The 26,424-nt window shown below is 41.6% G+C and overlaps 1 protein-coding gene across 1 annotated transcript in view; it reads right to left on the bottom strand.

Moving 5' to 3' along the window:
* Positions 1-26,033, bottom strand: part of LOC142143440 (alcohol dehydrogenase 1-like) — a 44,037-nt gene extending 18,004 nt beyond the window's left edge. The window contains exons 1-3 of the mRNA XM_075201287.1: positions 25,930-26,033; positions 6,909-7,075; positions 2,645-2,678 (exon numbers count right to left, since the gene is read on the bottom strand). Coding sequence (XP_075057388.1) covers positions 2,645-2,662 — 18 coding nt within the window. The 5' untranslated portion in view covers positions 2,663-2,678; positions 6,909-7,075; positions 25,930-26,033. The remainder of the gene's footprint in view (positions 1-2,644; positions 2,679-6,908; positions 7,076-25,929) is intronic.
* Between the last annotated feature and the right edge of the window lie 391 nt (positions 26,034-26,424).

Here is a 26,424-nt window from a genome sequence, read left to right as displayed (position 1 = left end):
TATATGTTGTAGTGCTAATCTCTACTAATTACTGGACCCCTGTGGTATCTTGAACATCGTTACTCACCATCCCTACTGTATACAGAACTTTGCTAGTCCTTGTGATTTCGTTGCATTTGTCTTCCATTACTGCAGTGTGTAATGCTTAACCATTCCTTGTAATGTTATATATGACAATCTGCTTTCCCCAACAACTCATTACAGTTGTGCTTCATTGTTTATCATGTGGTGATATGTACTAATGTTCATATTCATTGAAGTACTTATTAAACAGAACCATTGTCTTGTGTTCTTATTCTCTAAGCATTGTATCCTGACTCAGCTGAGTCACGTGAACAGGTCTTTGTGGGACCTGCCCACTAGGCCTGATATTATTCCAGTCCGTAACATTTATTTAGACAAATTGACCATTTTGCAACCATCTAATCAGCTTTTTCATAAGTATGGATAAATCAGACCCAAAAATGGAAAGAAAGAGCGCTAGGTAGGACTTCAGTCCAAAAGGGAGTTTATACCTTTATAAGATGAACACCTAGTGGTGCCTTATAAATAAAAATTAATAATAATAATAATAATGAACAGTTGGTAGATACAGAACATGCATTTTACCTCCTTTTTGGATAACCATAGGGTGGCAATCCAAAACATGTTTTCAATTAATAATGACTAATCATTTAGAAATATTTTTCTGAGTTTGTTTACAACAGTTAGCAAAAGTCCTTATTGTACTATATTCAATATATACTTTATTATTCCCCCACATATTTTATTTACATTTTTCAGATAACTAGAAAGGGGAAATACATTGTGAAAACAAAATAAATACACTGTCTATAAAAACAAAAAGCATTTAGTTGCAACTACTTTCCTTATAAAAAAAAAAATATATCACAATAAGACATGAGCTCTAAATGTTGCTATAGAGACAGGTTAACAGAGGAGGAGATTAACAACACCTTCAGTTATTAGTCTCAAAAGTTAATGCTTTCTCAATATTGTCTTTGGATCAGGAGAATCTGAGGTTAGTAATCACTTATTGGTATGCTCTTTACCAGGGGCTGGCTGGCGGATTTTAGCCCCAGGGCATACCTCATACTTGCCTACTCTCCCGGAATTCCCGGGAGGCTCCCGAATTTTTTGGGGAGTCTTAACGGACTCCCAGAAGAGTAGGCAAAGCTCCCACATTTGCGGAAATTCACGGCATTGAATGGAGGGGGTGGGACTTAATCGCGTCATTAAGCCCGGCCCCGCTATTCAATGCCGTGAATTTCGGCATCTTATGGTGATGCAATGATGCAACAATGTCACCACGCCCCCCTCTTACCCTTGTCGCATGACTTCTCCCCCGGATCTCCTGGGGGAGAAATCTTAAAAGTTGGCATGTATGGCATACCTTTGTCCCTGGCAGCAGGACAAGGAGTGTTGCGTGGATATGGTGCAACTGGGGCATGACCACCAATGGGACAAACCTGTCTTCGGGTAGGACAGTGGGACAGAGCCCTAGAAACAGGACTGACCCCTGAAATCAGGACAGTTGGGAGGTATGCTGGGGAGGAGGAGACTTGGATAAACAGCCTATTAGTAACATTTAAAAAAAAAAATGCAGGTAGCCCAGTGACCCAGCTCAAGGCCCCCCTGCCCCCCATCCCAGCCAGACACTAATTTTTACCGCGCCATTAATTCACTGCTAATATTGGAGGACTAACTTCATTGCAGTTTAGATCCACTCATTAAGTCTCTCTGGTTCTACAAGCAAGTTCCTGATATTTGTGTAGGGAAGAATCTGCACAAAGTGGATTTTTTTTCCTCACTAACTTGAATCTGAGAATGTGTGTTCCTAAAATATAGAGTTCAAGCTTCCTCATAAGAGGACTTTTTCAGCACTTTAATACCTCTATGAACTTAATATTTATTGTCTTTATCATTGTACTAATTGTAACACTTGCAGCTGACTACTCATATGCCTATGAAAAGTCCTTTGTTTTGTATTTTTTGTATTATGTTTATGATATTTCTGTACCAGGTGATTTTATTCATCTAGATTTCCTAGATTATGTATAGATGTATTTAGTTATATGACGCATTAACTTATTTTGACAATTATATAACCCATCCTTTCAAAAGCATCAGTTGATTACATGCATCAGCAATAGTAGCCCCAATTATTTTTCTGGTTTAGCCATCAATGTCTCCAGGTGTGTAACTTTAATTGTTTTCTCAGAAATATTTTGTATTGTTTTGTTTGTTTTTTATACTTATCTGGAATATTTTAATTTAAGTGGGGTTTTTAGTCATTTTTTAATGTACCTATTATATTTTGAAACAGTAGTAAATTATCATAATTCAGATATCATTAAATCATGTAGATGATAGAAATAGGCTTAAAAACAAATATTTACTGTACAATTTATCCATCATTGTTGACAGTGCACCATAACATTATAAACAATTTACTAGAAGTGAAATAGTAAGATTGGTAGAGCTAGGTTTATCGTTTGAGATATAATTGTTTAGTCATTAAAAAAGTGTAGTGAGTAGTCTGAAAACATATGCTATGCATGAAAACAAACACATAAATATAATAATGGTATAATAAACGGCGGTATACCTAATATGTTAATAAATAGACCACATATGTACTTACCTTGCCTGCTGTCTCCATCTCTGTTAATGCTAACCTAAAGAAGTAAATGATCAAATCAGTGGGTTAAACTAGTGCTAAATGTATCACAGTGACCTACATGTGTGTGAATATATAAACACATATGGTTAATCATTCTACTATGCAGTTCAACTTCATATCCAAAGTTGTTCAAGGGTCATGAAACCACTGTTTACAGTTTGTAAAACATTCTTATCTTTGAGGTTTTGCAGTTACATTTTGTATTGAACTGTCATAAAACTGTGCAAAGTATTACTTGCTGACAGTACTAAAATAAATTCTTAAAAATGTCTGATTATGGGAAGCTAGATGACAGTCACCTTTCAAGTACAATTGTTAAACAAGTTATTTAGTTAGATTTATATTTATGATTAGATTTAGATATTTTCAAGTAGAAGGAAAGGTGTGGTAAGGGGTATGAATCAGAACAAAAAGTACCCATCATTGTTAAAAAGGAATATAAGTTAGAATGCTCAATAAAATCCTTATATCGTATGCATGTTTTTCTGTACTGCTACTAAAAATGTGTTTTGCTTTTATGTTAAGCGTTTGTGTCATGGTAACAATAAGAAAATTACTTTTCCTTTGGTTGGATTCCAAAGTCTGGGTCTCTTTTATAATACCTGTAGGTGCATCTTGATGACCTCAGCAGGAAAGAATGAATTAGAATGTCTGCGCATGCGCAGAATCACTGGCAAGGCTGCTAAGCAACAAAGGGGGCTGGATGTGACTTCCATCAGAGAGCCTGAGGAGACAGGCGAAGACAGAAGGGCAGTAGCGGAGGACAAGCTGCAAGAGGTGGTTTGACCTAACAAGTAAGATGCGGCATGTCTGGAGCAGGGATGGACATGTCGCAGCTGCAGACCTCACTGACCCTTACAGTATTCCTTTCCTCAATAAGCAACCTCCAGGCACTCCAGGCTTGGTTGAATGTTGAAAAAAAACAAACATTCATACCAATTTGGGAGCATTAACATTTATATGTATACATGTTTGTGTCGTTGCTCTGTCGCTTAACATCCAGCCAGCTCGCTGCAGTATTTAGCTGAAAGTGTATGAAAAGCATATTGTGACCTGTGAGATGGTAAAAATTTACTGGAAATGACTGGAAATTAGTGTTAGTGAGGTTAATAATAATGTAGGTACAAAATAATACCTAAATTATGTGATTTTAGCCCAAAAAATGGAATAGCAAGACAAAACCAAAACACGCAAGGGCGGTTTTGGCAAAACCAAAACCCGAAGGTAATCCAGATCCAAAATCAAAACACGGGGGTCAGTGAACATCTCTAGTTGCAATATGGTTTTGCCAACAATCAAAGTTACAATTTTTTTTTGCTTTCCTTTCCTTAATGAATCAGGCCTATAGAGTCTAACATCTCTTGGAAAGTTGTGGCCACAAATAGTATCTTGAAATTAAACTTATAGGGGCATATTCAATTAGCTTTTGGATTCGCGGTAACGCGCCGGAACAGCCGCGAAACGTAATACACGGTACCGCAATAACGTGGATTTTCGTTCGCAGCCCATAGGGTTGCGAACGAAAATCCGCGTTAATGCGGTACCGTAATACCCGCAAGAACGCGCACTTTTCGCGGCAACGCGCGTTACCGCGAATCAAAAAGCTAATTGAATATGCCCCATAGTCTTATGAATTCCAAGGTGACCCACTATTTTGGAGTCATGACATAATTTTAAGATTTATTGACTTAAAACAGAGGTTGATACAAAAATCCTAAGAAATTGAGTAAGGTATCCATCTGTGGGCTTTTGTAACTCAGGGTATTTTACCTTTTATGGCCTGAGGGTAAACAACAGCTAGAACCTTTTCCATGTGTAGGAAAGGCAAGTCTTTTTGCAAATGCTCTGAAGATCTTTCAAACAGGGCATCTGCTTTACCATTACGAGAACCCAGCCTATAGCTTACTACAAAGTTAAATCGAGTAACAAAGAGGCTTGTTGGGATTGGAATTGAGTCTTTTTGCGATTTTTAGATATTCAAGACTTCTGTGGTCAGTGTAAATTGTGATGGGAATGTTAGTGCCTTCCAGAAGATGATGTGACTGGCAAGTAGTTCCTTATCTCCTATGGAATATCCCCAGCACACTGCTATAACCAGCAAAGGAGATGCTATTTCTACTTGTACATAAAAATGCAGAAATATTAGTATTGCCATTTGGAGTTTTTTTGGGGTACCTCCTGATAAGTTAGCTCTCAATTTAAAAACACATATTTAGGGCCCAAATATAGGAACTCACTTTGTTTAGAGTTAGGACCACCCTATTATCAGAAGTGCCTTGATGAGGCAGGTGGCTTACCATGCATTGGCAAATATGTGCAACTGAGATTTTTGCATTTTTATGTGCAAGTATAAATAGCAGTTCCTTTGCTGGTTATAGCAGTGTGCTGGGGGGATTTTTCTCTGTTTGTCCCTTTCAGGTTATGAGATGTAAGACTGCTGTCAAGGTAAATGACAATAAATTGCTGTAGAAATGTCTCAAAAAATGTTGCTAACAAAGTGTTGTAATGTACCTGGAGCATTTGCAAGCCCAAAATGACTGTAATGGGTACGGAAAGCAGTCTTCCACACGTCCCCTGAGCGAATCCTAACCAATTGTAAGCATCTCTTAGATCTAGTTTAGTACAAATATGAGTGGAAAGTCTTTTGAATAATTCAGGGATCAGAAGTAATGGATAGCAGTTTTGAATGGTAATAGCATTTAGTGCTCTCTAGTAAACCTCCGTCTTTTTTTCTACAAAGAATATAGAAGCACTGGCTGATGAGGAGGTAATATTTCTGTTTGTTTTTTTTAGCAAAGACATTGGTAAAATCTAGATATGAATCAGGGATCCCTAACTGAACCATCTCAATTGAGTTACATGCCTGAGTGACTAAGCAATGAGAATTGCAAAACTCGGAAAAAAATATCAACTATAAGGTTAAGGTAATGATTTTGATTAACTTTAAGTTGTTCGGGTACTTTTACCTTGTTGACGGGATCTGAAGTGATAAGGCAACCATCAATGGTTTCCCAAGGTATAACAGTGGACTTAGTGTTAGTAAGGATGTTGTGGAAATTAACTAGGCCACCATCAATATAATTACCTTGGAACTGGTATTAACTACGGCTACAGTTTTGAGTAGATTATTTTCGGAAATGTATTCCAGCTGGAGAAATATATAACAATAGAGACTGGTCTTAGTAAACCTAGACTGATTGATGGTAAGATGGTAGTGAAGAGAATGACCCAGAACTGGTGTCTGGAAGTTTCCCTAAGACAGCAGGGTTCTACCCCAAATCAGACACTCTGTCGAGAAATGCTTAGGAATGGCACAAAAAAGACAAAGTTTGAATTCCCTACTTGTCCATTCTTGAGGAGAGAACTGACCGCTAACACTCCCTTTTTGCATTGGCTAATCAGATTTAGTAACTAAAGGCCATGATGAAGTGGTCAAGAGAGTTACTACTGAACAAGGACACTGGATTCTGTGTCTTTCTCTTCACCATTCCGTGAGACGGTTTTTAATAGACATGCATCTATCCATGAATTTTTCTAGATCTTGAGGAGAGTCTATACGGGCCAATTCCTCTTAAATTTCGTTAAGTCCCTTGAGTTCCTGATATCATTTGACTGCAACATTTCAATCAGTGTCCTCAAACCACTGACGGAATTCAATGGTATAGTCTAAGACTGACCATGGGCCTTGCTGCAGGTTTGATAAAATTGATTCAACAGTGTCACCGTATGTGGGTCACCAAAGGTTTTACTGAAAGATTGAAGAAATGACGTAAGGGAATCCAACATAGGATTCTGTCTTTCAAAGAAAGGAGTGGCCCAGGCTAATACTTCACCTTTAAGCAAAATGAGCATTAGCCCTACTATTAAAGAGTCAGTAGAATAACTTCAAGATGCATTTGAAAAACTAAACAACGTGAAGCCATAAAGGAACGATACTAGTTGCGATCTCATCCAAATTTTTCAGGCAATTTGACCAGTGACTCGGGATCAAAATTGGCTGTGGAGGGCAATAGTCCCATTGCAGGAGCTGAATGGGCTGTAAGTAAGGCTTGGGCAGCTTGCATTTCGTCAATGCGTATCTGCATTACTGTCAGTTGTCCCTGGAGGGAATGTATGGCTTGAATCAAGGCCACTTCTGGAGACTGAAAAAGGGCCCCAGTGAAATCCTTATATTTTTGGGCTACGTAATTCTGTCATGATAACAATAAGAAAAGAGTCCAGTTACCTTCTCCAGTGGTTGGATTCCAATGGCTGGCAGCAGGCGGATTTGGAAGGTAGACAGATGGAGTTACAGGAGGGTCAAATATTTGCCTGCAGCATGTTAGGTGTGTAGAAAGAGGATCCAGAGTGGTGCTGAGATGAAGAGGTCCAGAAGCGTGGTTCCTGATGAAGCTGGATAATGAAAACAGGGTAAGAATAAGTAGGATTTAGCTTCACAGTTTATAATAACACAGTTCAGACAATTGGCCAGGTAGGCACACGATGCAGCAATATGAAGCAAGCGGAGTCCCAAAGGTTTATACAGTAACAAGTCCAATAAACCAGAGCCAGGGCGGTACAAAATATAGCAAAAGTCAGTAAACAAGGTTCCAATGGTTTAAACGAGTCAATACACAGAAGAATTAAACAATACAGAGGCTGGATAGAGCTAACATAATTACAATGTTTGTATGAAGAAGGGTCCCTTTTATAATACCTGTAGGTGCATCTTGATGACATCAGCAGAAAACTTCAAAGAATGAATTAGAATCAAAGAATGAATTAGAAGGTCTGTGCATGTGCAGAATGTCTGGCAAGGTTGCTAAGCAACATGGTACTGATGTGACTTCGGTCAGAGATTCTGAGCAAGACAGGCGAAAACAGAAGAGCAGTAGTGGAGGGCAAGCTGTGAGAAGTGGTAATGTAAGATGAAGCATATCCGGAGCAGGGATGGACATACAGCAGCTGCAGACCCCACTTGCCCTGACAATTTGTGGATCATTAACATGATCTTTTTCATGATTTGATATAATTTGCATTGTGTTCTGTGCTTCATATACTATCTCTAACTATAGAGTCAAAAGAATTGAGATAGGTGTGAGTTAATATATACGACATTACACTAATTTATAATTAAAGGGAGATTAAATTTGTATATCTAGCACATAAGTGATATTAATTGTATATATGTCATACAAGACTTTAATGTTGTTGTCATGCTTGACCTACAGTATAAAGAAAGCTTTAAAGCACACATACTGTATATGCACATTATATTAAACATTGCGGGTTGAAAGCAAGTCCCATTTTTTAGCATAAAATATGCATTTTCATACCACGGTTATGCACCTAAAGCCAGACATACTAAGGTTTCTGCATATCCCAGACTTGTGCCTCCTTGTGCTTGGAGAGGTGGAACAGGGATTGAAGTTAAGGGGTGTTGGGAGGATCCTCACTGCTTTTAGCACAGGATTTTTTTTTCCAGGGTGGCGTATTTTTTTTGCAGGCCAGATTCCATGGGAATTCAGACCAGTGCTGAACAGGTTGGGGCTGTGTCAAATTATGACAGGAGGACCCACACTGCAGCTTTTTGAGCAGACCCCACACGATTTGCCCCCAATAAATCACTGCTACCACCAAGGTATGGATGCTGGTGCTTAGATCATTTGCATTTGTGAAGATGCTTTTTTTTTATTATTTAAACATTTCTTTGTTAACAGTGAAACGCCATTCATCATCATCATCAATGGTGATGAATAATGTCTCAAGTATGCAGCTGGATCATAATACACTTTAATAAAAAACTTGATGCGCTCAGGGCCATCTTTTCCATTGGGCACGATGGGCAGCTGCCCAGGGGCCCCACGGGCAAGGGGGCCCCATAGGCACGACTCTTAATGAGAATAAATAATCCTGCAAAAGAAAAAACCTGCAAAAAAAACCTTCAAGGGTCACTGAGCAAGTACATCTATCTATCTATATCTATATCTGTATCTGTATACATCTATATATCTATATCTATATCTAGGGGCCCCGGTGCACTGCTTTTCCCAGGGGCCCATAACGTTGTTAAGATGGCCCTGGATGCGCTTCAAATATATCTTCGTGCAGTTGCATTTCTGAGACTTAAGTATGTAAAATCAATTTTTTCTATTGAGACTGCAGAAGCTGTATAAAGACTGTAAAGTGAGAAAATCATTTGGATCTTTCTGGTGGGTAAAGAAAAGCCATGCAAGTTGCCTTGATGAAGAGCCTAGGGTGTATGATTGAACCTGAGGACTGTAAGATTGATTGGGGTTCCCAAGCTGTAAATTCAGGGAATCTTTTATTTGTGTCAACCTTATTTTCCTAACTTAACCAAATATTTTTTCTATATTCTTCTTAGAGCAGCTAGTTGGGTGCTCCAGAGAGCCGCCAACTTACTGCACCTACAGTCCACAAGCCAGTCTCCTACCTTAGACTTCTGTTGTGTAACTTTTTCCAGTATTCCTTTTTCTCTGTCTTCCTATGTGTAAACATGGAATTGAAATGCTCTAACAGTCGAGATCTGGGAGGGGAGAGAAGTTTAACACAGAGGCAGGCTGGGCGTATTTTGCAATCACTGGGTGCCCCCATAGTAACATTTAGGTGGGGGAAGTACTCTGGTGGTGTGGCTCGTGCACAGACCTATGGCAAGGCCTGGATCAAGGGGCTAAAAATAGGACGAGTGGTTGACTGTTAGTGATAAAGGACAGACTAAAGTGCACTACAGTCAGCTGCACTGACAGTGACTCACTTGGTGTATGTAAGTGAGATCTACACTCCTTTTGAGTACATTATTCTTCTTTAATACATATATAATTAAATTGAAATTGAAATCTCATTTATAGCACCAGAAGGAATTTATATTCTAGTACTCTGTATTGATTATAACAGAACACGTATTGATAGGCATTGGAAGAGCAGTTTACTAACCAGACATGAATCCTGACCTATGCATACAGTCCAACATCCATCTGCAGACTGGCAATTTATGCCAAACATGGCCTGGCTTCCTGTAGCTGCAGCTGGGTGGTTTCTTGATGAAACCCTGGCCTATATACCTAACTGCCAGACTGATGTAGCATCAGAACCACTCCCTATGCTTCCGAACGTCTACATACCACCAGAGGCCCCTCAGGAGGCCTGCCTGGAAATTATAGTTTATAGAGAAGCATATAGAGCCTCTGGCAAAGCAGCCTGTGTAGCAGGCAAGATGCACGGACTCCTGTACACCATAGAGAGGCCTAATATACAATTTTCAGAATCTACACCGATTTGGCCTAACTTGTAACTCACTCTCTGATCTCATTTGTGGTCCCCATTGTGGCCTCACTCTTGGAGTCACAGTTGCAGCCTTTTTCCCAGCTTAAGCACAGCCGCCATTGCAGCTTAATCTGAAACCAAACTCATGGGCATAATTCCACCCTAGGTACCCATTCCGGCCTAACAACTGGCCCAACCTGCAGCCTAATACCTGAACTGTTACAATGGCATCATGGCCCAACTACCGTTACGATCGTTGACCTCCAAACTAGCCTATCCAGCAGTAACTATTGCTACCTACTTTCTGGCATGTTTTGAAGTTCCCATTATGGCATATTCAGTCTACAGACTGACAGTCGACTCTGGCCTTCTTCAAGACCTCTACTGAGGGTAAACTAAGCTCCCGCTATACAGCCTACCTATCTGCCTGATTCAAAACTTTTATATCAATTTAACTAATGGACTGACTCTCCTGAAGGGGTTTGTCAGCGACTTCCACTGAGGCTTGGATTCCAGCTTATTTTTCCTTTGAAGCAATAATTCACTGAGCCTTGATTCAAAGTCTTTGGCTTAACAAGAAAATGTACCTCCATGTCAACAAAGAAATTGAACTGAATTTGAGGCCCAAGCACCAACTTGTTTTCTGGCTTATTCAATGCGCTCATCAATAGCCTTAATTAATGAAGACTGGATTACAGTCACCAGATCTTCCAAGACTTGATTGGACAAGACATGATACAGATATGATAAGCACTGCTCATGTTCGAACAAACCTCTCTGCTGCACCTCTTTTTTTTTTCCTTTTTTTTAAATGTCTGTTTTATTGATTTTCAAGTAAAGTACAATGCATACAGGCATCAAAATAGTGTCGATCAAGCACAAAACATTCAAAACATTTTTAGACTATAAAATCCTTAAGGTTATTATAATACAAAGGAAAATACATCATTATATCTCAATCAGAGCAATTTAGAAATAATGGAGTACTGATGCAATGGCCTTGTGTAGAGATATTCAAGCACAGCAAAATAAAACAATAAAAACACTTAATCAAACTACCAGTGAAACGTTCAGTGAATGTCCCGAGTAGCTATAAATGACAAATATTGCTGTATACCAGTCCTGCTAAGCAAACCTCAACCTGCAAGCTAGGTCACACAAGTCCTCATATTCCCTCACAGAAGAGGGAGGCTTGATCCAGGGGGAGGGGGGGGGGTGGTAGTCGGCGAAAGCAGGGCCCAGTTTTAGGCTATCCTTGCCCAAGTCCCAGAAATTGGTGATGAGCGTACGTTGGTGAAAGCTAGGATAGGTCAATACAGGCTGTGCCATCCCCAGCGCCCTATACCATAACCAGGTGGTGTTGTCAAAACGTTTCATGACACTATTTCTTCGATCAGGGGATGTCGAATCGATATAGGGGCCCCATTTAGCATAGAATTTTTGTCACTCCCTTCTCAATATCAGGAAGGGTTGTCCTCCTGTCAAAATATAATGACTCTAAAAGTTCAGTTTTAACTTTAGAAAAGGAAGGCGGAGTAGCAGTGATTCAATGTCAGAGTATGGCTAATTTGGCGATAGTAAGTACCACAGTAAGGAATGGTTTGACATCTTGGATCTCCCTTGGGGGTAGTAAAGCGGTCCAAAGATCAGAATTAAAAAAAAGGAAGGTAACTTTGTCAGGGAGTAGGGAGGTACCTAAAGAGATATTGAGGAAGTTCAAAATCTTATTCCAGAATTTTTGGATTTTCCAGCATTCCTATATATTGTGAATAAAAGCAGCTTGTGAATGTTTACATTTGGAACAAGATCCCGATTCCTCTCTCACATAATGTTTTCTTTGCTTTTGCATAAGCTCTGTTTAATATGTTTATGTGTACCTACTGCAGTCAGGTTGAATGTAACCATTTCCTGACATTATCCTGGTATTTAACAAGATTAGTGGAGGAGGGGAGTGTTACAGAATCTTTGGCCCAAGCTATATTTGTAAGTGCCCAAAGTTTAGACAAATCTTGTAGGAGAAGATCATGGTACAGATAACGAATTTTGAATTTCTGGCTCTCTGAAAAACGTAATGAGTTATCTAAAGCACTGGGGACAGGCAGAGTCATCTTCCCCTTGGTGTGAAGCATGACATAATGACGCCATTGTAAGTACATGAAAAATTGGGTATTGCTAAGCTGGAATTTTTCCTTAAGCTGTTGAAATGAGAGTAGGGTTCTTCCAGGGTCAAAGACGTCTCGGATTGAGGAGATACCTTTGTTTTTCCATCAGGAGAAAAGCTTGTTGTCCATGCCCGGAGTGAGTGCAGGGTTGCCCCATATAGCTAAATATTTAGTAGTGGCTTGAGGGTGATCTAGTTTCCTTGAGGTAAATGCCCATGCTCTATAAGTATCATGAAAAACAATGTTTTTTTAGGACCCCATTAGGTTATTGGGACCTAAAGAGATGTATGAAAGCCGTGGGAGAATACGGATTTACGAAATATTCCTGCCTTAATAGCCAACCTGAGGCGTATCTAAAGAGTGCTGAACACATGAACGCATTGATGTCAGGATATCCGATTCCACCGTGTGTCCTAGGCTGTCTAAGCTTGTCTCTCTTAATTCACGTTTTTTTACCACGTCACAGGAACGTAGTAAATAAAGTTGTACATTTATGAATGTTGAGCCAGGTGAAGCAAACAGGGAGCATCTGCAACTGGTAGGCCAGTTTGGTTAAGATAATTGATTTGAACACAGTGTATCTGCCTAACAGAGAAAGAGGTATTTTCCAATTCATTAGGATGCGTTTGATTATCCGAATAATTGGGGGTTAGTTATGTTTATAGAGCTCACTGAGGTTGGTGGGGATATAAATGCCTAGATATTTCAATTTGTGTGTGTTACGGTTCTCAGGAGTTTTCTATCAGTCAGTATTAGCGCTGGCTTTCCTAAGGCGCAGAGTCTAACGAACCCCCCGGTTTTCACCAAGAACCGCCGCAAGGCAGGATGGACTTTGCTGCCAGGGGTCCGCAGGTTGCGGACAGACGGTTGGTAAGAGGTCCGGCAGAAAAGAGGAATAGACTCTGTAGAGGTAGTATAGCAATGCACAGAGGAGCAGGATCTGTAGCTGAAGAAACACAGCACATGCAGAAGAATCCTAGCCGTATGCAGTGGAACTCCGGTTCGGATACACAGGGGAGCAGGCAGGAACATAGTCGATAAGGATAGCCGGGTCAGATACACAGGTTCACAGGCAGCAGAGTAGTCAAAGGAGAGCCGGGTCGGATACACAGGAAAACACCAGAATGCAGCACAGGATACACAGGGAGAGCCAGATGCTAAGTGGTAACTTGTTGCTCCGACAAAGCTGCAGTGTCCAGGTGAGCTTAATATAGTCTGTAGATGTTAAAAGCCGCCCCCCAGCCACGATCATGTGACCACCCAAACCAGGAAGTGTTGCTGTACACAGAGGCAGGAAAATCAGCAGCACGAAAGCAAGTAAGTTTGTGACCGTGTGAGACACATCTGAAATGCGACAGTGTAAGCAACTGTTCGGGGGTAAGTGGTTTTTCAGTAATAGTTAGGATTTCAGATTTTTGGAAATTGATTTTGTATCCCGCAAACGTCCCATACGTGGAAATCAAATTGACTATTGAGCGGATTGATTGCTCAGGTCGGGAGACCAGCATCATCATGTCATCCGCAAACATAGCTAATTTACACTAATGGTTGCAAACAACTACACCTGAATAGTCAATGTCTGATCTAAGAGCGATGGCCAAAGGTTCCAACGCCAGTACAAACAATAAAGTGGACAAGGGTCAACCCTGACGGGTGTCATGTTGTATTGTAAAGGGGTTAGAAACTAGTCCATTAGAAACTATGTGAGTTTGGGGGTTAATATATAATGTCTGCAGTGTAAAGATAAACTCCTTTGGGAAACCAAACCTTCAAAAAATTGAAAGAGATGATCCCAAATCACTAGATCAAAAGTTTTTTCAGCATCCAGTGATAAAAGGAAGTGTGGGCTATGGTCCCCAGAGGAGTTCAAGTGAGATTTAAGTGTTAATATTTTTAGATATTTGTGACTGAATTTCTCCCCCAGACAAAGCCTGTTTGGTCTTTAGCTGCACCTCCTCTTAAGCATTTAGCCCTTTGCTGGATTATAGGTGCCTATTGATCTGACCCCTTTTTTTCTTAATTACCTCAGGTCAATGTTACCTAAGCCAAATGACCTTATCCTTGCCCTCCTATCACATCCTCTATCCTCTGCAGGAAAAATTAAAGTTAATATAAAACAAACTTTTGCCTTTTACAAAGCAGTCCTATGACAAGTTCACTCCCACTTTAATGCCTTTACTAATAGTATCACATAATGTTAAGGGGTTTCAAAGCCACCAGAAAAGAGGAAACTCTTTACCACATTAAAAACAGTTAATGGGGATCTAATTTTTCCCAATACCTTCATCATGCATTGCACTCTAAATCCTACCCTACAATTTTCCATGTATACAAGGGAAAATAAACCTGGCATGATGATTTTAATAGCTAATACAGAGAAAATTCCAGAGAGAAATCCCCAACACACCTATGTTAACCAGTAACAACGCTGCTATTTCTACTTGTACATAAAAATGCAGAATCCTTAGTTACACACATTTGCAAATGCATGATAAACCACCCACCACATCACGGTGCTTCTTCTATTAGGGTGGTCCTAACTCTAATCAATGAGAGCTCCTAAATATGTGTTTTTAAATTGAGAGCTAACTTACCAAGAAGTACACCAAGAGACTCCAAATGGCAGTATAGCACTAGCACTCCCCATCAGCTACTGATTACTAGAGCATGCCTCTCAAATGTGCTTTAATAACTATCCACATCATCATCATTTATTTATTTAGCTTCAACATATTCCGTGGCGCTTTACAAATGGGGAAAACAGACAGAGGTGAGAAGGCTTTGCTCGCAAGCTTACAATCTATGGGACAATGGGAGTTTGATACATGAGGTTAAGTCTACATTTTGCATTCCGATCCAGCCAGACTGCAAAGGTAAAAGTGACTCATAAGCTAAATGATCCTGTCTCAACAATGTTGGTCAGGGGTAGTTGTCTTGTGTGAAATTGTGTAACGGATGGTAATAGGGTAATGTAGTGAGGTTAAGAGGGTGGTTGAGGAATATTATAAGCTTGTCTGAAGAGGTGGGTATTCAAAGAACGCTTGAAAGTTTGTAGACCAGAGGAGAGTATTATTGTGCGAGGCAGAGAATTCCATAGAGTGGGTGTAGCCCGAAAAAAGTCCTGTAACCGGGAATGGGATAATGTAATGAGGGTGGATGAGAGACGCAGATCTTGTGCAGAACAGAGTTGCCGAGTTGGGAGATATTTTGAGACGAGAGATGTATGTTGGTGCAGCTTTGTTGATGGCCTTGTAGGTTAGTAAAAGTATTTTATATTGGATTCTGTAGAAAACAGGCAATTAGTGTAGAGACATACAGAGTGATTCAACAGAGGAATAACGATTTGCAAGGAAAATCAATTTTGCTGCTGCGTGCAAAAGAGATTGTAGGGGTTTGGGGAAGACCAGTAAGGAGGTAATTGCAATAGTCAATGCGGTGAGATTTATGGTATTGTTATCAACAGAAATAAAAATGTCAGGTATGCTCTTGTTGGTGGGTGTAAATATTATTAACTCTGTTTTAGAAAGATTGAGTTTGAGTTGGCGAGAGGACATCCAAGATGAAATGGCAGAAAGACAGTCAGTTATACGGGACAACACAGATGTCGAGAGATCAGGGGAGGATAGATAAATTTGGGTATCATCCGCATAGAGATGATACTGAAATCCAAAGGAACTTATTAGATTTCCAACAGAAGCAGTATAGATAGAGAACAGCAGAGGACCTAGCACTGAGCCTTGCGGTACTCCAACTGATAAATGAAGCGGAGCAGAGGTGGCCCCAGAGAAATTAACAGTGAAAGAGCGATTAGAAAGGTAGGATGAGAGCCAGGATAGAACAGTGTCTTGAAGACCTAGGGATTGCAACATTTGTATGAGAAGAGAGTCGTCAATGGTGTCAAATGCAGCCGAGAGATCCAGGAGAATTAGGAGAGAGTAATGGCGTTTAGTTTTAGCAGTGATCAGATCATTGACCAACTTAGTCAATGCAGTCTCTGTGGAATGTTGAGAACGAAAGCCAGACTGAAGAGGATCCAACAGGTTGTTTGCAGAAAGGAAGCGTGTGAAGCGAGTGTAGGCAAGTCTCTCTCTAGGAGCTTGGAGGGGCACGGGAGCTGAGAGATGGGATGGTAATTTGAGAGAGAGTTTGGGTCGGAATCTTGCTTTTTTAGAATAGGAGTAATCACTGAGTGCTTGTATAGTGATGCAAAGATGCCATTAGAGAGCGAGAGATTACAGATTTTAGTTAGAGGTGAAATGAGCACAGGAGACAGGGATCTACCAAATTGCGAGGGAATAGGATCAAGAGGACAGGAGGTAGAGCAGGAAGATAAGAAGAGAGCAGAAATTTCCTCTTCATTTGCGGGGTCAAATGAAGAGAGGGTGTCAGAGGGTAGTGGGAAGGAATTGAGCTGATTGCTTGTCGAGGAAGAGGATACCATTTCTAGTCTGATCTTATTAATTTTGTCCTTGAAGTAGGAAGCAAGATCCTGAGCACTGATAGTAGATGGAGGGTTCGGGGTAGGATTGAGAAGATATTTAAATGTATTGAAAAGGCATTTGGGGTTAGAAGCCTGAGCATAGATAAGAGATTGAAAGTATGTTTGTTTTGCAGTGTCCAGAGCCTTTCGATAGGAGCGGTAGATAGAAATATATGTGAAGAAATCATTAGAGGTGCGAGATTTACGTCAGTGATGTTCAGCTTTACGGGAAAGTTTCTGAAGATTTCGCGTTGCTGTTGTGTGCCACGGTTGACATCGAAGTCGACGTGTAGTATGTAGTGTCGCTGAAGCCACTTCATCAGGAGCCGTTGCTAAGGTTTGGTGAAAATAAGGTACTGCCATCTCAGGGGAGGAGAATGTAGAGATAGGGGAGAGAGGTGGAAAATTGTTGAAGATTAATAGAATTGAGATTTCTGCGGGTATGAGGAGGCTTGGTAGAGTTAGACAGTAGAGAGGTTAGAGCAGTGGGGGTGAGCGTGTAGTTGATAAGGTGATCTGAGAGGGGGAAGGGTGTGTTGGGGAAATTAGAAACTGAACATAGTCTAGAGAAAACAAGATCAAGACAGTGGCCATCCTGATGAGTAGATGATTCTGGGAGAGGTCAAGTGAGGAGGTTAGAGAGAGCAGTTTGGAAGCAGCTTTGGAAGGTGGGTTATCAATGTGGATGTTGAAATCACCCAGGATGAGGGAGGGGATGCCTGAAGATAAGAAGTGAGGGAGTCATGCAGATAAATCCTCAATAAATTGTTGGTGTGCTGCAGGGAGACGATAGATCACTGCAACACGTAGAAAGAATGGATTCAAAATACAAATAGCATGTACTTCAAAAGATGTGAACGTGAGTGATGGGACATTTGGTAGAACTGAATGTGCACTGTGGGGAGAGAAGTAGTCCAACCCCACCTCCTTGTCTGCCTTCAGGTCTGGAGGTGTGGGTGAGGTAGAGGCCACCATGTGAAAGTGCTGCAGGTGAGGCAGTATCTGATTGTGTGAGCCATGTTTCTGTTCTTGCCAGAAGGTTGAGGTTTTGTGAGAGGAAGAGATCATATATGGAGGTAAGTTTTTTACAAACAGAGCTTGCATTCCAACGGGCACATTTAAAGGACTTTGGAAGAGAGGGGAAACAGGTGATGTGTTTGAGGTTTGCTATAGAGCGGTAGTGTTCTGATGTATGTGTGTGTGAGGAGTGTGGGGGACCTGGATTAGGTGATATATCACCAGCTAATAGAAACAGAGTGAGAGAAAGATAGGTAAGGGGATTGTAAGATGTGTGACCTTTTAATTTCTGGCGACAGGTGGAGGCTGTACTTGTTAGAGATAATAAATAGGACAACAGTTCATGGGTGTTAACTTGAGGAGAGTGGAGTAATGAAGATACAATGTGGACAAATGTTTGTGTTGGTGGAGGGGTGAAAGATGATACCGTCCTAAAGATAATGCCATGAAAAGAGACCAAGAAAAGCAATTTGTTAAACATTGTGATAAAAGAGTAAAAGTGAAAAAGTTCGAACTCTCAGACATTCCTAAGAATGAAGAAGTTAGATTCTTAATTTTCATTGGTAAATTTAAAAACCTTCTTTGCACACTGGTGAATATGTGTGCCCCTAAACAGAATCAGCATAGATGTTTCTTTGAGTTAGGTACTAAACTCTCATCAATTAGAAAAGGCAAGCTCATAGTGGCAGGAGACGTCAATGCAGTTCTAAATGCTAATTTAGATAGATTGTCCCATGTGGCCTGTCCCCAAATGAGTTGGATATTCAAAAATCTAAAGCACTGCTTGACTACATTTATATGATTTTTGGAGAAAAATTCAAGTAAAAAGAAATAATTAAGAGCTGAAGGGATCACTCATATGCACCCTAGAAATGTATTATGTGATATACACACAAATGATGAAAACAGTGATAACAATAACAAATAATAAATAATATACTTAAATTGAATTGGATGTGGTCTAGATGGAATCTTCCTTCTATCTTTCCAAAGTGATATCCAGATTTATTAAAGACAAAAGAAAACAATAATAGTGTAATTCTGATGGTAATTTATAAATATCTCAAAACAGTCACTATAACGTTTTTAAAGTGAAAGAAACTGATAATTAAATCCAGTCCAGATGGAAAGATGCGGTAGGTTAGCTTGTTGGTATAGCTTAATTTACACCCTGCGATGCATTTCAACCTGTAAAAATTCTTAATATAATATCCTACCTATGATTCTTGAAGAGTCAAGGAGCCACTAACCAGGGAATATACTTGTTACTCCCCACAAATTGACCCTAAACAAATTTCACCTTAATATCAAAAGATCTGTTGGATCTAAATTCTCACCCCCACCAATGCATGTGAATAATTAAAAGTCCTCCTTCATAGGCCCATAGTCAATACACAGCTACAAGAACTCCTGACTGAACACTTCACACTTGACAAAACCCAAGACATTTCCCCTGGGGTTGTGTCGAGAGCTCATACAGCAGTGATGAGGGGACATTTGATAAACATAGCTTCTAGACCTCAGAAAGACAAACTATTTAGAACAATGGATATAACTTAACAGCTTCAAAATCTTGAAGATGAGCATACACTTTTACAGCTATCCTACAAAAGTTCAGGGTAATTAAACTGGTTGAATGTCTCTGACCAAATGACCCATACACTTAAATGGATTAAGCAAACCATTTGTGAAATGGGAGATGAAACAAAATAAATATTAGGTCAGAACCAAGAACTTCAAACATAAGCTTCTAACCATCAAAACCTACTCTGGACAATTTACAACACTAAAGCCAGTCATGAAGAATTTCATAACTATACCAATTTAAATGTCTTACCTCATCATCCATATGTTGCCTCATAAAATCCCAATAGATCAGTATGTCAAAGGGGTTTGTTTTCGAAGGTTAAACTCACCCAACTCTGCCAATCAGCAAAAAAACCTCAATGGTAATGTCTGCACTGAAGAAATATCCCATGTTCTTAAAGAGCACAAATCTGGTAGGTCCTCCAACCCCGATGGTTTTTTGGTGGGTTAAAACAAAAAATTCCCTGATATCCTGATACTCCACTCCTTGTTTAATGTAGCACTCCAGAGCTTTCCCAACTCTATATTTGAAGCCTGCATAGTAGTTATTCATAAAATGGGAAAATAAAACTGTGCAAGCCACATGACCTATTTGCCTCCTGAATAAAGACATCAAACTTTATGCTAACATTCTTGCTAATCACTCCAAGCTAGAAATAATACAAGAATTAGAAAATCCCAGCGGTTCTTCTTTCACTCAGCAAAGACAAGACCTGCAACATAATTCTCTGTTAATTTATGCTTTAAACATTAAGAAAATTCGGTCTTACTCTCAATTTACTGTCAAGCATACAGGTAATCTATACCTCCTCAACAGCCAGAATAATGATAGTGGTCCACATCAATAATAGCACCTGACAGGGCTGTCCACTAACTCCTTTGTTTTTTGCCATGGCGATTAAATCTTGCTGCCTTGATTAGATCCTCTGCAGATGTGCATGGAATGGAGGTGGGTGACACCAATTATAAAATATCATTGTTTACGGATGACATCCTTCTCCAGGGCAGGACTGGGACTAAAAATTAGCCCTGGCATTTAAAGTACACAGGCCCACCTCAGTTCCAGCAGGAAAGAAACTGTGTGTCGCCGCGCAGAGGTGTCGTCGAAAAGGGCGTGACCACATTGTGTTGTGGGTGTGGCCAACATGGGGCATTGATACATACATTATAATAAAACAATACATTTATCATGCCCTCTCAGCCACATCACGCCATCCCCTCAGGCACATTATGACACCCCAGCCCACTGTACTTATCTATGCTTCTGTCACAGTTAAATACAGGAATACAGCTAGGAGCCACGAATATGGTGAAAAACACTCTATGATTATTTGCAGAAGTGTACAAATAGCAGGTAATCATGAGTTTATAGTAAATACCAGGTGCAAGCTGATGCAGGAAGCAGGAGGTATGGAAAGATCCCAAGCAGCATGTAACCAGAAGCATATCAGAAGGCAGGAACAACAAGTGACAACAATAACCAGCAATGTATGCTGGGAGTGACAGGTTTAAGAAGGGACACACCCAGGTGCAAGGAATAATTACAGGGCAGGTTAACCCCTGATACAAACAAGTAAGGCACAATAGCAGCACCTCTGGTGAATAGAGGTACTGCTGCAACACATAAAAAGAAACACAAATAATAAAGTCCAAAAGTCCAGGAAGCAGGTCGCTACAGCTTCTGGTACTGCTGACATCCATAAGGGTGGGAACTTCCTGTAGAGTGAGCAGGGAAGCTCTTTGTCTCACGAGATTACCAAATCTTGTGATACTTGAAGCTCCTCGGCTTGCTCTGCAGGCTGTGTCCTGTCCGGGAACTGGGTGCAACTATCAGTTCCCTTCCCCTAACCAGCGGTGGATTAAGGCTCAGGGGGCCCAGGGTATTTAAGACAGCAGGGCCCCTATTATGTAAGATGGTTATCATTTTAGACAAATACATAGGCAATACTGTGTCTACTACTGTTAGAAGCACACAGCTCTGCCTTCACAAGCAGTACGTTGTGAAGCAGGACATACCTCCCAACTGTCCTTGCAGTCGGACCAAATCCTGACTAAGTGTGACAGTCACCCAAATTAAAGACTGCCCCACCAGATTCAGGACAGTTGGCAGACTGTCCTGCTTTCTCCTACCTGTCTGGGTCACTTTCACCACTTGTAGCAGCTGGATTCTTTAGCTCAGTTTCTTCTTGTCTTGATCCTGGAATATTAGATGCCCTATTTTGAAAAAAAAAGTGGGTAAATGAGATTTAGAAACTCCAACCAGCCCCGGTGTTAAATCAGTAGCACCCACATTTTATAGATAGGCCTCCCTCCATCCGCCACAATAAAAATATTCACATTTAAAAAGTTATTTCCTTCCAACCAGCCCCAACATTAAATTAACAATATACCCATTTACTCAAAACATATTTCTCTCCCTCCAAACAGTCCCAGCAATAAATTAAATAGCATTAAAGTTTAATAAATATAGCCATTTTCCACAACCATCCCTGGCAATTAATAATTCATATTCACATTTAATAAATAGCCCTCCTCCCCAAAATCAGCCCCATATTCAATTGATATCCCTAAACCACCCCAGCATTAAATAAAAGGTTCCTTCACCTCACCTTAAATAATTAGCCCCCACCTACACTCCACCATTAAATAGCCTACCTCCCACACTATATTAAGATCCTCCCTTCCCTCACATATTATATTAAAATACTGCACGCACACTATACGAAAATACTGCGCGCACACAAATACAGACGCACATTATTTGAAAATATTGCGCACACACTGTATGAAGATGGCCCCACACGCACACTGTATGAACATGGCCCCACACGCACACTGTATGAACATATGAACATACACACACTCACACACTCTCTCACTTTTTCACTCACTCACTCTCTCACTCACTCACTATGAACATGGCCGGTGGCCACACACTTACCTTGTTACCTCCCTGCACGCTGCTCAGCGGACAGAGTTTCAGTGATGTGCGGCCAATGCAAGTAATCACATGAGACGCGTATCACGTGACAGGTGCTGTCCCATGTGATTAAAATCACATGGCCGCACATCACTGAAACACAGTCCGCCAGATGGCCAGTCCGGCCCTGCTTCTCACACAAACACGAATAACCCTTCCTAACTATACAAGCAAATCGCTGACTATGGGAACATTTTTTATTTGGATCAACAGTGGTATTTATAGTTGTCTATCTGAACATGTGTGTTTTGGTGCAAATGCTTTATTTATTTATTTATTTATTTAATTATTATTGTTATTATTATTATTATTATTATTATTATTATTATTAGCATTTATTTATATAGTGCCACAAAATTCTGCAGTCAGTATACAAAATGCAGAGAATTTAAGAAGCATAGATGCAATAAAGCCAAGACACTGAGCTTAATACAGAAGGACAGTAGGCAAGGTTTAGAATAAACAAAAGAAATAGTATAAACCATGCAAGGATGCACAAGTGGATGAGATGGGAGCAGAAAAGACAGCATGAGAGAGGACCCTATTCCTTAGAGGATACAGTGGAATCAGGAGGAAGACTGGTAGGCTTTGATAATTAAGTGAGTTTTAAATGAGTGTTTAAATCTTTGGAAGCTTATGGAGACTCTATGTGAAAGTATTATTTCATTAGTGGGGAGTTTTGGAGGTAGTTACGGTAAGTAGTTTGGATTCTGTAGGAAACAGGAGCCAGTGTATAATTTTGCAGAATGAGCAGGTGGAATTCGCATGTTCATTTTGATTGTCGACTTTACAACACTGTACACACTTCACATGTTCACATTGTGACTGTCAATATGTCAACTACATCCCCAAAGAACAGTGCCTATTACTTATGGTTAGAGAGATATTGGGGGCTTGGATACTCTAGAAGGATTGAAAATGATGAGCTCAGTTTTGATATGCTGAGCTTTAACTAATGTTGGACAACCATTAGGAGATAGCAGAGACAGCAGGGGAGAGGTTGGGTTGGAGATATGGATTTGAGTGCCATCAGCGTAGAGGTGATACTGCAGACAGCAGAGTTGATTAGCCCACCAAAACAGGAGATATACATTGTGCAGAGCAAATGGCTGAAGACAGCTTTGTACAACCACAACAAAAAGAGGTAGACTTAGGGAGGATGAGCTTAATAAGAAGCAGTGGTTGGAATGGTAGGAAGTGAGCCAGGAGAAAACAAAAGCCAAATGAGTGAAGCATGCACAGGAAGAGCGGGGGTAAGATCAGCATTGTTGGATGCATCATAGAGGTCTGGGAGGAGGAGAAGTGACCACTATACTTAGCATCAAGAAGATGTTGGTGACTTTAGTCTTAGTGGAGTGAATGGGATGGAAGCAGAGTAGTTTGGAAGTGAACAGGAGAAGAAAAACTGGGTGTTAGTTGGAGGAAGAGGCAGAGTCTAAAAGGCTTTTTTTTTTAAAGATAGGTGAGATCAGATCATGTTTAAAGGACATGCAGAAGATATCAGTGGAGAGGGATAAATATAAGATATGGGATAGGTGCTGGCAAACTTTGGGGGAGAGGAAGCAGAGAAGGTGGAGTGGGGTGAGGGAGACTGGTATACTGGAGGTATGCCTCTTCTATTCGCCAGCGCCGCCTCATTTCCCAACCCTGGCACTCCAAACTCACCCATTTCCTCCAAAAGTGCTCTCGCACTGCTGAACGCCTCTGGAGGAAATCTCGCTCCCTGGCCGACTTCCTTCATCTCAAATTTATACTCACCTCTTTCTGCTCTGCCCTCTCCCTGGTTAAACAATCCTTCTTTAAGTCCCTGATTTCCTCTCAGTCCTCCAATCCCCGCCGCCTCTTTGCCACTTTCAACTCCCTCCTCTCTCCCCCCCCCCCCTCCTGTCCCACCTTCCCTCTCAGCTTCCGACTTCGCCACTTTTTTCTCTTCCAAAATTGAAACCATCCGACTGTACATCTCCTCCTCCCATCCCTCTCCCGCCCTTATCCCTTCTCCCTCCAACATCCAACTCTGGTGCTCCTTCTGCCCCACATCGGATGAAGAAGTTCGCTCCCTCATTCTTTCCTCTCCACCCTCCACATGTCCTCTCGACCCTATCCCCTCTCACCTCCTTCGCTTTCTCTCTCCTACTGCCTGCTCTTACCTTGCACACCTTTTCAACCTATCACTCTCCTCTGGTGTAGTCCCCTCTTCCTTTAAACACGCTCTTATCTCTCCTATCCTCAAAAAAAACAATCTTGACCCCACCTCTCTTGCTAACTATCATCCTATCTCACTTCTCCCCTTTGCCTCCAAATTACTTGAGAGGATTGTCTGTAGCCGCCTCACTAGACACCTCTCTGACAATTCCCTCCTCGACCCTCTTCAATCAGGTTACCGCCCCCTCCACTCCACCGAAACTGCCCTGGCCAAAGTTACTAATGATCTACTTTTAGCCAAATCCAAGGGTCACTTCTCTCTGCTCATCCTCCTTAACCTCTCTGCGGCCTTCGACACCGTGGACCACCCCCTCCTGCTTCAAACACTTCTCTCTCTTGGCCTCTCTGGATCTGTCCTCGCCTGGTTCACCTCATACCTCGCTAACCGCTCCTTCTCTGTATCTACGTCTGGCTCCTCCTCCACCCCCTTCCCTCTCCCTGTTGGTGTCCCTCAGGGTTCTGTTCTTGGCCCTCTTCTCTTTTCGCTCTACACCTCCTCCCTGGGGGCTCTCATCTCCTCCTTCGGTCTTCAGTATCACCTTTACGCTGACGACATCCAACTCTACATCTCCTCGCCCGATCTCTCCTCCGCCCTCCTCTCGCGTGTATCTGACTGCCTCTCTGCCATTTCCTCCTGGATGTCCTCGCGCTTCCTCAAAATTAACATCTCCAAAACTGAACTCATTGTCTTTCCTCCCCCTAGACTCCCCTCCCACCACATCCTCTCTATCACTGTTAACAATACCACCATCTCCTCTGTCACCCAACTCCGCTGCCTGGGCGTCACCCTCGACTCCTCTCTCTCCTTCGCCCCCCACATCCAATCCCTTGCCCAAGCCTGGCGCTACCAGCTACGCAACATTGCCCGCATCCGGCCCTTCCTCTCCCATGATGCCATTAAAACTATCATCCACGCACTCATCATCTCCCGCCTTGATTATTGCAACCTCCTTCTTACCGGCCTTCCCCATTCCCATCTCGCCCCCCTCCACTCTATACTCAATGCGTCTGCAAGGCTCATCTGCCTTTCTCGCCGCTCCTCATCCGCCTCCCCTCTCTGCCTTGCCCTACACTGGCTCCCCATTCCTTACAGAATTCTTTTCAAACTCCTGACCGTCACTTTCAAGGCTCTCTCCCAGTCTACTGCTCCCTATATCTCCAACCTCCTCTCTATTCACACCCCTGCCCGCTCCCTGCGCTCGGCCAATGACCGTCGCCTCTCCTCCACTCTGATCACCTCTTCCCACTCCAGAATCCAAGACTTCTCCCGTGCTGCCCCCCTTCACTGGAACGGTCTCCCTCGCTCCATCCGTCTCTCTCCTAATCTGTCCTCCTTCAAGAAGGCACTCAAAACTTACCTGTTCCTAAAAGCCTACCAACCTTCCACCTAACCCCCTCATCTCATCTCCTCCGCCTGTTCTCCCCCTCTCTCCTCCCAGCCCCCCTGTTCTCTCCCCACTTCTTCAACTTGCTCCCTGTGTGCCTGAGTTCTGTCTACCCTCCCTTAGGATGTAAGCTCATTTGAGCAGGGCCCTCTTCCCTTTGTGCTCCATACCTGTTCTTCTGCTCCGTCTTTACTGCATTAGCCTGCCTGGAGTCTCTGAAGTTTTGGTATTTTTTGTTTACTGTGTGTAATGTTTCACCTTGTTTAGTCTACTGTTTGTGCTCTGTACGGCGCTGCGGAACTCTTGTGGCGCCTAAAAAATAAAGGATAATAATAATAATAATAATAATACTGGAGGAAAAGACAACAGAAGAGAATAAACCTGTCCCTATGCGATGTCAAGGGCAGTAAGGTAGGGGTGGGGGAAGGAAGGGAGAGCAGAGGAGATCATTGAAACTGGAGAAGAGGTGACAGAGGTTTGGATGACTGGGTAAGAGCCTTAGGGGCATATTCAATTGTTGGCATTACAGCCAAAATTCTCGCGGCGTACGCACTATTACCATAATGACAGTAATAGTGTGCGCGCCGCTACCGGTATTACGGCACTTTTCTTGCTGTATTCAGGGAGCTGCGAGCTGAAATCCAGCTTACTATTACCATAATACT

The sequence above is a fragment of the Mixophyes fleayi genome, chromosome 1 (genome assembly GCF_038048845.1).
Source record: "Mixophyes fleayi isolate aMixFle1 chromosome 1, aMixFle1.hap1, whole genome shotgun sequence".
In the NCBI taxonomy this organism is placed as follows: Eukaryota; Metazoa; Chordata; class Amphibia; order Anura; family Limnodynastidae; genus Mixophyes; species Mixophyes fleayi.
This window is presented reverse-complemented; position numbering and strand designations above follow the sequence as displayed.